This window comes from Canis lupus, chromosome 13 (assembly GCF_003254725.2).
Source record: "Canis lupus dingo isolate Sandy chromosome 13, ASM325472v2, whole genome shotgun sequence".
NCBI lineage: Eukaryota > Metazoa > Chordata > Mammalia > Carnivora > Canidae > Canis > Canis lupus.
The window spans coordinates 2138338-2153583 of NC_064255.1; the positions used below are offsets into that span (position 1 = coordinate 2138338).

The 15246-nt window shown below is 37.4% G+C and overlaps 1 protein-coding gene across 19 annotated transcripts in view; it reads right to left on the reverse strand.

The window, feature by feature from the left end:
• RGS22 (regulator of G protein signaling 22) overlaps positions 1–15246 on the reverse strand; it is a 129145-nt gene that overhangs the window by 103145 nt on the left and 10754 nt on the right. For 17 of the 19 annotated variants that reach the window (XM_049093110.1, XM_049093112.1, XM_049093113.1 and 14 more), the window contains one exon: positions 9948–10010. In XM_049093110.1, coding sequence (XP_048949067.1) covers positions 9948–10010 — 63 coding nt within the window. Of the gene's footprint in view, positions 1–9406; positions 9497–9947; positions 10011–12925; positions 12944–15246 lie in introns of those variants that run through there. The other 2 variants (XM_049093107.1, XM_025450110.3) reach the window with 2 other exon arrangements.

Below are 15246 nucleotides of genomic sequence, written 5' to 3' on the forward strand. Positions count from 1 at the left end.
CATGCCATTTTAAGAAGCATAGGCTTATCTTGATCCTTTGGGAAATAGGGTGGAGTAGGAAAATCCTAAATTAGTAATATAATCTTATTTGGGCTTTAGGAAGAATCTCCCTGTAGCAGTCTGGAGTTTTGCTGGCTCTTGGGTTGGTGAGGTAGTATGCTTACATCCATAAGCAGAGCCATCACCATGCTCGGGGGAGGCTGGCCATTACCTCAGTGCTACTGCCATCATAGCCAGGTTTGGTGTGGTAATTATTAACTCTCTTGGGTGGGTTACTGTCCCCAGCATTCACAGGGGCTAGGGGCAGGTTTTAAGACAGGTAGTTAGCAATTACTTTCATTTTCAACTAACAAAGCAAAACTGAAGGTGAAAAAGGTTAGGGGATCTCTTCATGGATTTACAGCAAGTCCTCTAGTGAGCTCACTGTAGAATTCTGGGTTCATGACTACAAACTGCTTTAAACCCAGGGCTGATGCAGAATTTCAGTAGGTGTCAGCAGACGCTGTGGATTAGCTCACTTGGGATCTGTTCCAACTTCCTGAAATGCAGAATCTGGACGACTAAAAACTATATCACCCAGATCCTTTACAGTTCTGGTTTCATATGTGATTTAGATCCTGCTACTCTTATGCACGAAATACTTGAATTCTGAAGCAAGTCAAGTGAGGAAAGAGGCAGGATCTGTCCATCCTGAGGAAGGAAAAGTCAGGGCATAAGCAGATGAAAGTGAAGATCTTTCCACATTGCACAGAAGTATTTTAACAAAACAAAACAAAGACAACAGAAGGAAAGCTATAATTAATTGTGTTCATGATTAAATGACATGACCCTATTTACTTTTTTAAAAAGAGATGTAGCTAAAATATTTACAATTTTAAACTTAAGAATTTATCTCAGTGGAACTGAAATGTGATAGAGCCTTTGCCATGGCGAAAAAAGTGTTTTCCTTCTTCAAAAGCCATGATTTCCAGTGGATCTCTAGAGGTCCTTAACACCACAGTGATTCCAGGTTTATAAAATGGGCAAATAACTGATTCAAAGTTTCCCCTAGTTCACTTATTTCAGCAAAAACAAAACATTTGAATGCCCTAGTGCCAATTGGTGTCCCAAGCAAAGAGGATATAAGTTGAATAAAACACTGTTTCTGCCCTTGCAGGAACAATACATGGTCATTCATTTTTCTCTATGATGAAGAGATTCAACAAAAAATGAAATACTTTGAATTTGTATAACATGCAAATGCTGAAGAGGAAATCTGTCCACAGAGACTATGGTAGTAATACTAGAGTATTTTATCTAGTTTAGTTATTGTACTTTAAAAGGGATTTGGCTAAACTAGAATCTATCCAGAAAAGGATACGTAGAATTATTAAATGGAAGCAATATTGAGTAAAATTACTTTGTTTTTCTAAGATTTTTTTAATCATAAAAGGGATTTTAATTAAACAATCCCAAGGTGCCTTCCATATTTGATACTCCATTGGACTATGATGGTCTCTCAGGAAAAAAATGAGTATCTTCTGCTTTCTAATAAGATCATCCAATTCCACTCCTTTGTTATTCTACTCATTTATTCCATAAGTATTTATTGAATCCTTGTTAAATGAGATATCATGATAGATGATATACTGCTACATTGAGTGAGCCAATCCAGAGCATTCTCTACAAAGCCCCAAATGAATAAGACACAGATCTGTCCTCAGGTCATGCTGATCCAAGAGAAGAAAGATATGTAAATACACAGAGACAGAAAGACTCCTCCTGCAAGGCAATGAGCTCTACAGTGGGCACATAAAGTGAAATCATGTTTAGTCAAAATTATCCCTTGAAATCCTTGAAAATACCCATAAATTACAATGTTGTCCTACCTCTCAAGAAGCTGTTCAGAGTTTTTCCTCTGGTATTGAAATTGGTCATGGATTCTTCAGTTAGGAATCATATGAAATGGAGGGCTTGTATTTAAAGCTCATGTTATACAGAGAGATGCATGTAATCTCCCTCAGCATGATCAGCTGACTACACTGGGAGAGGCAGCAGGAAGAGACCCCTGAAGGAACAGCAGATCCTCATCCCCACCTCACACCCTGTCAGGATGCTCATGGACTGGTATATGTGTGTTTATGGATTAGTACAACAGACAAAATCATCCTCACTCTTGAAATCACCATCACTCTCTCTACTGAACACAAATCATTCATTTTGAGTAATAACACACGTATTATTGATCAACTGCAAGTGGTCTGACATTGCTAAAACTTACTATTTAAGAGGGGAATAATAGGATATAAGCCTGGAGAGAAAGGCAAAGGATGAGTTCATCTAGGATTTTCTATTATATGCATAACTCTCAACTTATTCTCTTGAATTCTGGTTCTCTGAGTGTGGTGCCTGGACCAGGAACATCAGCATCCTCTGGGACCCTGCTAGAAATGCAGATTCTCAGGCCCATCCCTCTATCTAATCAAAAACTCTGAGAGTGGGGCCCAGCATTCTGTGTTAACAAGCCCTCAGGTGATTTTTTTTTTTTTTAACCCTCAGGTGATTCTAATGCATGTTCAAGTTTGAGAATCATTGCCTTAGGATGATGGGGAGCCAGGTTAAGACAAATTTCAAGGCCCACCTCTGTCCACTACTTCATGTAGACTTACCTGTGTATTCATGTAAGTGGAGGGGCTGGCCATCTATGTTCTGTACACAGAAGAACGAACCCTGGTCTTTATTATGCAAAGTCCTGTTGTCTGCTTAAAAATTTTTTTTCTCTCATGCAACAAGCTCTTTGTTTTCACTATTTCTCAGCCTATCCACAAAACTCCTACAGTTAGTTTAGCATGTGACAATAAAACACATGTAAGGTGGGGGAGACAGAAATGAATGATGTAGAAAGTCAGTCGTTCTCCCCAAAAAGCTGACTCAGCTGATTTAGAGAATGCTCAGCTTTTAAATCATATGACAGGAAAAATCTTCAGTTTGAGCCTCAAACCCAATTCTCCACAAGCTGTTGCAGACTGCTCTTTCCCTTACTTAATTTTCTTATTTCAAAGGTATCATTTTCCCAATGTTCTAAAATGAATTGACCTGAAGGTGATGAAAGCTAACTTTGTAGTACCAGTCATCCATGTGTGAAAAATATTTTCACAGAAAAAGCAAGTGCATGAAAGTATTTTTACCACAATAAATTGCTGGTTCCACATTTCTCTGAGAAGAAGAGGGGGAAAAAAAAACCTGTGAATAATTAGTGATGTGCTTAAACTGCCAGCAGAGCACCACTGAAACTTACCGGGTGCCAAATTATTTAGCTGAACACTATTTAAATTAAAAACTAATGACTAGGTTAATTTAATACATGTTCATCTCTGCTCCAACTCTGTCTCTACTAATTGAGCTCCAAAGCTGTATTTTAAACATGCATCCTAGTCGGCGAATGAAAAACATGTGACTACTTGACTATAACAAGTCAGTTACCAATGTCTTCTGTCGATCTAAGCTTTATTGTCATTTTATTTTTTTTTAAGATTTTATTTATTTATTCATGAGAGACACACACACACACACAGAGGCAGAGACATAGGCAAAGGAAGAAGCAGGATCCATGCAAGGAGCCCAACGTGGGACTCGATCCCAGGTCTCCAGGGTCAGGCGCCGGACCAAAGGTGGCGCTAAACCGCTGAGCCACCTGGGCCACCCTTTATTGTCATTTTAGATGTTTAACTATAAACTATTTACTGGACATATTTACCAATGGTATGAAAGGAATAGTGTGCTACATAAAATGCATAGAAAATATCCTAAGTTAATAAAATGAGTTAACTAGATAATCTGAGTGCTTTACGTTAGAGCTACAAGGCTTGTCAAAACATCCAAAGGAGGGCAGCCCCGGTGGCTCAGCGGTTTGGTGCCGCCTTCGGCCCAGGGCGTGATCCTGGAAACCTGGGATTGAGTCCCACATTGGGCTCCCTGCATGGAGCCTGCTTCTCCCTCTGCCTGTGTCTCTGCCTCTCTCTCTCTCTCTCTCTCTCTGTCTCTCCTGAATGGATGAATAAAATCTTAAAAAAAAAAAAAACACCCAAAGGCATAAACACTGTACTAAGCAGTACTACCTAGACTCCATCAACACCCTTAAATATTAATCTCCGAGTATTTAAATTTTGGCAGTGGAAGCCCCAAGCCCTTCATCCCCCTTCATGCCACAGATTCCCTAAATCTCTACTCTCTTTCTTTCTCTCTCTTTCCCTTTACCCAACAATCCATCCAACATATAAATCTTTCATAAAGCTGCAAGAAATTATAATAGTTTACAGATTAAAGAAAAAAGTGTGGAGAATCAGTCCCAAAAAAGAAGTTATGGTAAAATTCCAAAAGCACATAGCTAAGCATGGTCTGGCAAACACATGACATACCTATCCTTGCAAGGAGGGTATAGAACAGGCCACCCTTCAGCTTCTGCAAACCATAAATGTCACAAACATTCTAAACCACCCACAGAGGACCAACCTAAATCTGTATGTGGGCTCATCTACCCAATCCCACAACAGTCACTGAGCATAAAACACACAAAACAAAACCAAAAGGAAAAAAAAAAAGGTTTCACACTATAGCACAGAAGAAAACTTAATAAGCAAACACCCATAAAGAGTTGACAGCAAAACAAAACAAAAAAAAAACTCTCTCAGACACCAAATGAAAACAATATCTGAATATGAACCTGGCACCAGAATAAACAGAATGAAGTTATGAAAGCTAGGATTTGGAAAGTGCCATAATCATTTATAAAAGCAGCAACTGTCCTGGATTCCCCTCATCAAAATAACATGGAGGCTGGCTACCAGCCATCAATTTCTGGATCTTACAGTGTAACCCACGGGTATAATGGGGTAATGGAAAGAAGGAGGTGGGGGGAGCCAGAAAGCCTGATTCCTAGAACCACTGCTGCCACAATCCAGGTCTGCCACCATGTCACTACAGATGTGTAAGAAGATGGACAAGTCTCAGAAATCTAGATAACTGAAGGACTTTTAGATTGAGAATATTATCATCTATATTGACATCTTTCTATCTCAGGCCTATATTATTGGGGCTTTGGGATGGAGGTGGAGATGGTAGAGGAGGGGAGGCAGAAGATTAGAAGGTTTATTTATTTCAAAAAAAAATCTTTAAGATTTTTTTTGAAGGTTTGCAAATAAAAAACAGAATCATCCTCAAGAAGCTTTGGGAGATACAGGAGAAAGGGACCTATCCTTGGCCCCAGGAAATTTACAATGAAGCTCCTGAGATAAAAATAAATAGAGACTATCAATCAAATTTTCTTTCACTGGAAAAATCTAATTTCCTACCTGATACATATATCCCCATAAAACAATCTATCTGAATACCTTCAATGACAGAAAGTTGACTCCTGTGACCAATGCTAGCCCTATTGTTCTGTTCTACTGCTAGGAAGCAAACTTCAAACCATCTTTCTTCTAGGAAAAAATATCCTCATAAACGCTGGCCCTGGTTCTGCCTTTAGCTTCATGGAACAAGTTAACTCCTCTTCCTCAAACAGACCTTGAAATATTTGGAAAAAGAAAAAAAAATTGGAAAAAGCTGATCCATTTCAACACTTCTACCCATTCCCCAACCCAGGTTCAACATCCACACTTCTTTCAACCCTTCCTCATCTGACGTGGTTTCAAGAGTGTTCATTGGTTCAGTCTCCCCAAGCCCGGTTTGGCAGAGCAACTCTTAACCCATGGCACCAAGAATGGAACACAATATTCCAAATGTGGTCTGACAACTCAATATGATTCAAAAAAACATTTATTGGGTGCCTTTTATGCTCCAGACTAATATTTTTCTTGATTTTAACTATACTTCTGTTAATGCACCTTAAAGACACATTAGGTTTGTTTTAGACCATTTCAGATTACCACAAGAAAAACAAGACCAGATTCTGTTATTGAAACTCTCAGTTCATCCCACTGCTGTCAGTTCTATAGTCAGTACAATGTAGTAGAAGTTTTTAAGCCATATGGACCTGGGTGGACCCTGTCATCTATTAGCTGAGTGACTTTAAGCTGGAAAAACACTAGTTCACTTGCAACATTTCATCCAAGACCCTGATAAAAATAATCTGAAAAGTCAACACCAATGACAAATTTGTGTGGTGCAGAAGATTATTCTCTAGACTGATGATGATCCATCAGTCTCATTATGGAGTGAATGCCTCTCATGTTTCAGGAATGGAAGATGAGATGGTCTAGCTAGTCAAGGGAAAAAAGAAAGAGAAAGAACACTACTTCTGTGCCAGGCACTTAATATACATTACCTTGTTTCATTACAACCTTATAAGATAGGCACATTGTTTTCACAGGGAAGGAAAGCAAGGAATTAAGTAATTAAATAATGTGTCTAAGATCACATGGGTAGTAAGCTGAGAAGCTAGACTCAAACAGTTCTGCCTCACTCCCATTCCTAACCATTACACTGCAGGATGAGCACAGGAAGAACAGGTGTGGGGGGGGAGGGGTGGCCCAAGACAGGAAAGATCCCACACGGTGACATAAGCAGTATGGAGCTACAGGTAAAACCAGGAAGGTTAGATAGAGGCCAAATTGCAAAGATCTTAAACTCCATGCCAGGAATGTGGATTTGATTCGTTAGGCTATTAAGAGTCAACCCCTACTGGCTATAGTTAGAGAATCCGTTCAAATATTTGAAAACGCATTTCACAGATAACGATAAGGGGTTTGGAGACAAATAAATGAGCCTAAGTGGAGCATGTATTATTTTAGCTAGAGATGGGAGGGAAGATTTCCTGGACAGAAGTGACTTAAATCAGGGAAAAGGTGATAACGAGTATCTCAGGGAAGAACACCCCAGCCTGGAGGGGCCTCTGAGTATGCTTGGCATATTTCATGGTTGAGAAATACGAACAGGGACAGTTAGGCTGGGAAAGAACTAATAAGGGGAAGAGGCATAGGAAATAAAGACCAAGAGGTGGCAAGAACCAGATCACATATACTACTTTATTTGTAGTGTAGTGAGAAGCCACTTTTGAGTGTTTTGAATAGGAAGTAACAGGGTTCCATTTATTTGTATTATTATTGTGGCTGTTATTATTATCATTATGCTTTCCTGAAACCAAAATATGTTAAATTTATGCAATTCCCCTAAAATGCCTGTCGAAAGCACTCCAAAAAAGAGAGATCACACTTATTCTCAGCAAACTCATGCTGACTTCTACTTCTTAGTTAAGTGCCCATAAACCAAACATTACTAATCTGTTCTAGAATCTTGCCCAGAACTTGGTTTGAGAATCCATCATTCTTTCTTCTCTCTGTCCCCAAATTCTTTATTGGAAACCTATAACCATATTTCCCCTTCTCCTATCTTGTGGCATGAAGCATGGGTAATTAATAGGTAGATTGCATGGTACCATATGCAGATGCAATGGAATGAAAGAGAGAGAATGAGGGGAGAGAGAGAAAATGTAAAAGTGGAAGGATTTGGAGAAACAGAAAATAGGGCAAGAGCGACCCAGGTGGGCTGCATGGGACATACTGAAAGGGTGAAACTACAGAGGTCTGCTGGGTGGGATGAACACATGACTACAGAGGCACTCTGCCATTTCACCTAAACACTGAAAGGAATCACACAAAAATGATAATGTTGATCCTCACTGGATGGCTGGACTGTTGCCGAATTTTTCTTACATTTAAGGTAAATTTTATCTAGTATTGTTATGTCACTTCCCTAATTTAAAATAGATTTTTTTAAAAAGAAAGTTAGGTAGGGGAATTTATGTCTTGGAACAAGTAAAAGTCAGGGTAATCACAAATCTTGAGTTAATGAAATATAAATCTTAAGAAGCTGAAATCAGATCCAATGCAAAGATTTTTCCCTTTAAAATGTCACAAAAATTAGAGGAAGAATGGAGAATGCAGAGCCGAGAGGAAAGACTGCACAATCTGGAAGAGCAAAATTCTGACAGTTTCATGATGCTGCCGGGGTTTTCCCAATATACAACTGGATGGTGAAAGTTGAAAAATCAGACAAACAAGAACCCATCAGGTATCCTATAATATCACCCAGGACTGTTGCTGGAAAAGAAGAGGTGTGTTTCATGTCTCAACCTAACCCCCATAATGGCTCCAGAGGCCTAGGTGGGCCAAAAGGAAGAGAGAAAACAAATTCTTTTGGAAAAAAGAAAACAAGGGACGCCCGGGTGGCTCAGTGGCTGAGAGCCTCCCTTTGGCTCAGGGTATGATCCTGGAGTCCCAGGATTAAGTCCCACATCAGGGTCCCTGCATGGAGCCTGCTTCTCCCTCTGCCTGTGTCTCTGCCTCTCTCATGAATAAATAAATAAATAAAATCTTAAAAACAAAAGAAAAGAAAAAGGAAAATAAGATGAAACAACAAACACGTGTACATAGATACGTACATATATACAAAAACTAATCCAGGCAAGGAAAGGCCTCTAGTACTTTCCCTTCAAAAGACATTTTGAGTGGCTAGGCTTTAGAGGCTATCATGGCCCACTCCCTTTAAAATTACTTGTGGGGTGCCTAACTGGCTTAGTCGGTTGAACATCCAACTCCTGATTTCAGCTCAGGTATAGTCTCTGGGTCCTGGGATCAAGCCCAGGCTCTCTGCTCAGCCAGGAGTACACTTGTCTCTCAATCTCTCTCTCTCTCTCTCTGCCCTTCCCCCTGCTCCCATGCTCTCTCTCTTTCTCAAATAAATGAATAAATCTTTAAAAACAAAGTAAAAATAAAAACAAAACAAAACAAAATAACTTGTGACTTATTTATATTCCAAAATTTCCCTGGTAAATATGTTAACGAAAAGTGTTTTTGCGGGGGTGGAGGGGGTTGCCTAGTGGCTCACTTGGTCAAGCATCTTCAGCTCAGGTCATGACCTCAGGGTCCTGGGTTTGAGCCCTGTCAGGCTCCCCACTCAGTGGGGAGTCTTCTTCTCCCTCACTCTCTGCCCACCCCCATATACTCTCTCTCAAATAAATAAATAAAATTAAAAAAAAAGTTTTTTGCATTTTCATAACCAATAATGAAAACCTTTTCTTTAAAAAAAATTTTTTTTTAATTTTTATTTATTTATGAATGTCACACAGAGAGAGAGAGGCAGAGACACAGGCAGAGGGAGAAGCAGGTTCCATGCACTGGGAGCCCGACGTGGGATTCGATCCTGGGTCTCCAGGATCGCGCCCTGGGCCAAAGGTAGGCGCCAAACCGCTGCACCACCCAGGGATCCCTGAAAACCTTTTCTTATCTTTTATCTGACATTCCTGATTAACTTGATTTACTAAGCAGTGTGTTTTTATGCACTCCCATTTCACTTTTCCCACCATCCCCCAATACTAGTCTATCAGGCACCACTCTCTAAGACTAAAAATCTATTATCTGGCACCCACCTATGTCTTCTTTACTGTTGATATAAAATTCTAGTTGACTTAAACACAAATTCCACATTAATATCTCTCCAAGGGGACGCCAATAATTGCCTGGAAGCAAGAAATACAGTTTCTTAATTTTTCTTTTGATATTTTGTCCTTATCACCTCTGTTCAAAGCCTGAAATGATGCCAAATACAACAGCATCAGATTTTGTATGGAACACTTTTTTTCCTAGTTTATCCACATTCATTTTTTATTATTATTTATTTAATTTTTGTACAGAAGACTTTTAATGGTTAGAGAAATTCCAGCTTTCTCTTTCATTTATTCACTCATTCATTTTTATTGTGGTACAACTGACTCAGTTTTCTTCAATAATTCCTAAATATGATGCAAACCCAAATGATTAACTCCATAAAAAGACATAAACTTTACCTAAATGCTTTAATTCATAGTTTTAAAAAATATTATTCCTGATATATTTGTACTACAAGATAACCCAGTGATTATAACATTTTGCTTTGATAATAAAGTCCATAGAACATAACAATACACTTACTGGAAGGCTTAGGAATTCATTAAAGTAGTCCACAAGGAAATCATCTGTTGCCAAAGAATCTTCCTGCAAAAATATAAAACACGATATCATGCTTATACTAAAATGTTTTATAACATGCCAATATTATTCTCTAATTCTGTATATCAAGAGATTATAAGGTAGATTTTCAGATCTTTTTCAGTCTATCAACAGCAAATCCTCACTATAAACAGAATACAGTGCTACACTCTCTGGAAGGAAGAAATAAGAAAATAGAATGGAGTATACTCATAAAAGATTTTGCTAATATGCCGAAAACAAAACACAGAGAAAATATAGCACGACACTTAAATGGAATGAAGTACACAAAACACTGCACAAGGGAAATTTCCCACAGACTTATCTTTATACATTTGTGTATATATATTATTCACATTTATATTATATATATTTCATAAAAATAATGCCAGAATCAATAAAGACAGAAGTTTGAAGTTAAAATGAAATTCAGAATGTAAATTTCTTCAATTGCTAGTGGAAGTGATAAACTGAGGAAAGAAAATATTCTACTGTTTCCTCCCAGAATGAGATAGCTTTAGGAATTTGAGTTGCTTCACTTTTGCATGAAGAAACTTTGATAATGTATTTATTCTAAGCACAAAGATTGTATATATTTTTTCTGTAACTATCTCACCCACCAACATAGTCGCTTTTAAAATTGGCAAAATTGGAAAGCCACTGCCAGGAACAAATTCTCTCTTCCAAATAAAACACCTTATTTTATTAGCAATTGTTTCCATTGTGTCAAAAGAACATCATGGCATACTGTTATATAGAACATGTGTTTATTTTGTTATTCATAATTATACTTCCATTTTGCAAATCTAACATGAAAGTTGACAATATGTCACAATGCTATTATTTCCATATGGCTGATTATTTTCTTCTTATATGGCCAATTTAAAAAATTTGTTGAAGTAGAATGTTGCAGTATAAGGAAAATACTGTAGCATATTAACTTGGAAAATAGATTTTTTTCCCAGAGTAATTTAAGTATTTGTAGTACAACTGGAATAGAGCTATAAATAACCACATAGGGGGCAGCTGGGTGGCTCAGTGGCTGAGTGTCTGTCTGTGGCTCAGGGTGTGATCCCGAGTTCCAGGATCGAGTCCCACATTAGGCTCCCTGCATGAAGCCTGCTTCTCTCTCTGCCTGTGTCTCTGCCTCTCTCATGAATAAATAAATAAAATCTTTCTAAATAAATAGCCACCCACATAGGATTTATATCAAGGAATTTACTAAAAATCTGTGAGCTTTCAAAAAACAAATTAAGGATTCAGTTTACTAAAAAAATCTCAACTGATTAAAACAACAACAAACAACTTAGGATCTCATAAATCTTCTACATTCAAAGCAGTGCCTCAATAATATATTCTCAAAGTTCTGACTCACAAAGATCCAGTAAAGCAGAACAAGGCAGATAACATTTGGTGGAGGCTGTATACAACTAAAAGGCTTCCAAATTTTACCTTTCAAAATTACTTTACTTTTCTGGACTTTATTTGGTGAACTACCTATTTTCTGCTAACTCTTAAAAGAAATCAACTGAACTTAATAAATATTTTTAGGATCTCCCAGATGGAAGGCACTGTGCTACAAGAAGGGTGGCCAAACTGCACTTCTGGGCTCATGATCAAAAATCCTCAGATGGGAAGCATGAGTATTTTTAATTAATAACAGTAGTGGAGTACAGTCCCTTGTTAATTTTTCTAAAATAGCATTGTACTTTTAAATTTCACCTATAAAGCACAAGGTATACTTCACAGAATCAAGTGAACCTAAATATTGCCTAGAATATGGCCAGCCACACATAGCCAGAAACTTCTAGATAATCCTTGGATTCATATTTTCATTTCCTGATGCCTCACCCTTCTCAGAGACTCTAACTCAATGATTTCTAAACTATGTGATGAAGTAAGTCTTTTGTTTTTTTCCCTAATCCTTAAGTTTCAAACAAATAACTTATAAAATGCAAGACAAATGAACTAGGAAACAAAAGATATATACATAAGACAAAAGACCAATTGCTTATTATTAAATTCAATAGATACAAACATACTGTCACCATATCATATAGTTTCTGAATGTTTTCTTTCCATTTCTGAACTCATCTCAACAAGGAGGGTGTTGGGGCAGTGCTCCTTAATATGAGGTCTGGTCCCCAAACCTTCATATTAAGGAGCACTGCCTCAACACCTTGGTTGAGTGGTTTGCTCTCAGCAACCTCAGGTCCCCCCGAAACCCAGCCACACTGTAGGGCATTTCCTTGGTTTACATTCACAAGCACAGAAACTCAAAGTGTTCAAAAACATCAAAATCTGTATTTCTTTTCTGAAGTTGAGTCGTACTTTCTCCCCATATGAAATATCAGCACTTGTGCTACTATTAGGGGGAGTTCTACAAGAGAGGCAAGCATGGTCTCTGAGTGCAATGTGCTCCATCCTCCTGTTGTTGCACTTTCACAGGAAGACCTGCATTTCTCTAAATAAATGAGCACATCTTCCTACTAAAGTTTCTAGTCCAATGAGTTCAGATATTTTGTCATAATGAGAATCTTTATTCAATCCTTCACTTATTACTTATTTATCCTTATTTATTAAGGATCTTAATAAACCCTTTATTCTCAAAACTCTTTATTTAAAAAAAAATTTAAGGCCTTGATCTGAAGCAGCAGCCTAGTTACTCTCAGTAAAGCCTCCACAATCTAGTCACATGGCTGTATTAAAATGAACAAAGTCACCATATTTGAGATTAATATGTTCTGAATAACCAATAAACTGGTAACCGTTATTAATGGTACAATCAAGAAGAACACTGAATTACAATCAATTCCTCCATTACATCATTCCATGAACCTGACTGCAAAATTAGCAACACAGATTCTCTGCAGAATGATGCAATGGAAGGCAGGAACATTTTTTCAGAACTGAATACACACTTGAAACCTGTTTTTTTCATGTACTACAGGTGTGCCATCTGTGAAAGTGAAGTCAGCTTTTCCGTTTTTAGTCCAAACTTCTCAAGTTTCTTCCTGAAAGAGGGTTAAGCAAAATAGTTTATATATGCTAGCTAATTATGGTGGGCAAAAAGCTTTTTTTTGCTTAAAAATTTATTTTGCTGCACCCTCAAATCAGAAGAACTACAATTAGTTCACCCCTCTAAAAGAGGAAGATATACAAAGAAGACCTTATAAACAAGGAGGATGAAATAAGATAAACACAGACATAAACCACAGTCCACAAAAGAACATGATACATACCAAAAGAAAATTACAATATTAAATGTTTCCTCTCAAAGGAAGGAGACATATTATCTGGTAGAAGGAATCAAAAGAGACTCCAGTGGAGAAAATGGCATTTGAAATAAAGTCAAATTCTATAATCAGAAATACATATATGAGAGGCAATAATGCAGAGTACAGAGAAATATGCATGAGCAAGGAAGGTGGAAAGCAAAACATAGTAAAGGTTAGCTAATGGGAGAAGTAGAAAAATAATCCAAGTTTCAAACTTCCTTGCAAGCCATTTAGACATTAAACCAAAGCCATTCATCTAATTTCCAATGTGGAATCCTGTACGGATACACTTTAGATTAGGAATACTCTTATCAATTGGTGGATAAAATAGACCAGATTTCCAAAATCACACCTACCAGGATGCACTTATTTTTTGCTGCTTCTTCCTAAAGTACACATAGTCTTTTTTTTTTTTTCCTCTTTTCTAAATAAGCCAGTAACTAGACCATAGCTTCCCTGTAGGATGTGATGACACTGTGCTATACAGACAACGGAATTTAGTGGGTCAAGTCAAAGTGGACCTCTTCAGCCTTTAAGGCAACCAGGCGCAGCCAGGATGGCTGGAGCTCCCAGGATCGTGACCTCTGGTTGTGAGCAACTTGTTTAGGACTCATGTCCATCTTCCTCCCCTGGAGAAGGTGATTGATGAGTTATATCCCACACCCACTGCTCCTCTGTAAGACACTGAGCATAGCCAAGGAGTTGCTCAAGCCCCTGGACATAGATTTATTAGCTATCTGCAGAGCATATCACTGTTCCATGAAACTGCCAGAAGAGTTTGTTTGAGATGTCCAAGAAAACAGTGCACCGCCAAAAGTGCTGACAGCTTCGAGGAAGGGGGGAAGGGAGATCCTGGAAGGCTACAGATGATGGCCCCAAATCTCTGCCTTCACATATATCAGATATTTCTTTCTATTGGTAATTCATGTATGCCTGTAGTGTTACCCAAGCTAGATACAAGATGATCACTCAAAAACTGTATGCATATACTGCAACATAGTTTCATCATTATTTTGAAATATTTGAAATGAAACATTTTATTGATTTCTAAATCAATTTGTTTATCCTAAGAAATTTTGACATTGTATTTGTCATGAGAAAAAGAACAATTAAATTTTAAATATCAACTCTTGCAATTTTGAATGGTTACCAAAAAATAGTCTAAAAATTTTTTTAACTCTTATTAGGTGATACGGGTTCTTACCAACAGAGACTATTCAAGAATTTTAAGAGATCATCATTAAAAAGTCTTGATTAGTAACTGCATACAGACATTTCAACCATAAAACTTGAAATTAAAAAGTTACCTATATCCAAAAAGGAAATTAAGAAAATTATTCCATTTACAAAGATATTTGCTGCAAAAAAAGTTAGAGAAGACATACATACATGGAAAGACATACCATGTTTATGAACTGGAAGACAATATTGTTAAGATGATAACACCACCCAAAACAATCTACAGATTTAATATAATCTCCACCAAAATCTCAATAACATTATTTTTTCAGAAATGGAAAAACTCATCGTAAAACTCATTTGGAATTTCAAGGAACCCCATATAGCCAAAACCATCTTGAAAGGACTCACATATCCTGATTTCAAAACTTACTACAAAACTATAGTAATCAAAATACTATGGCATAAAAAACAGACCTACAGACCACTGGAATAGAATCCAAAAGTAAACCCCTTCATACATGGTCAAATGATTTTCAACAAGGTTTCTAAGACCATTCAATGAGGAAAGGACACTATTTTTCAACAAACAGTGCTATAAAAACTTAATATCCACATGCAAAAGAATGAAGTTGGACCCTTACCTTATACCATACACAACAATGAACTCAAAATGAATAAAAGACCTAAACATTAAAATTATAAAATACTTACAAAAAAACATAAGATGAATCTTCATGACCCTGTTACCTGCCAATGGATTCTTAGATATAACACCAAAGCAT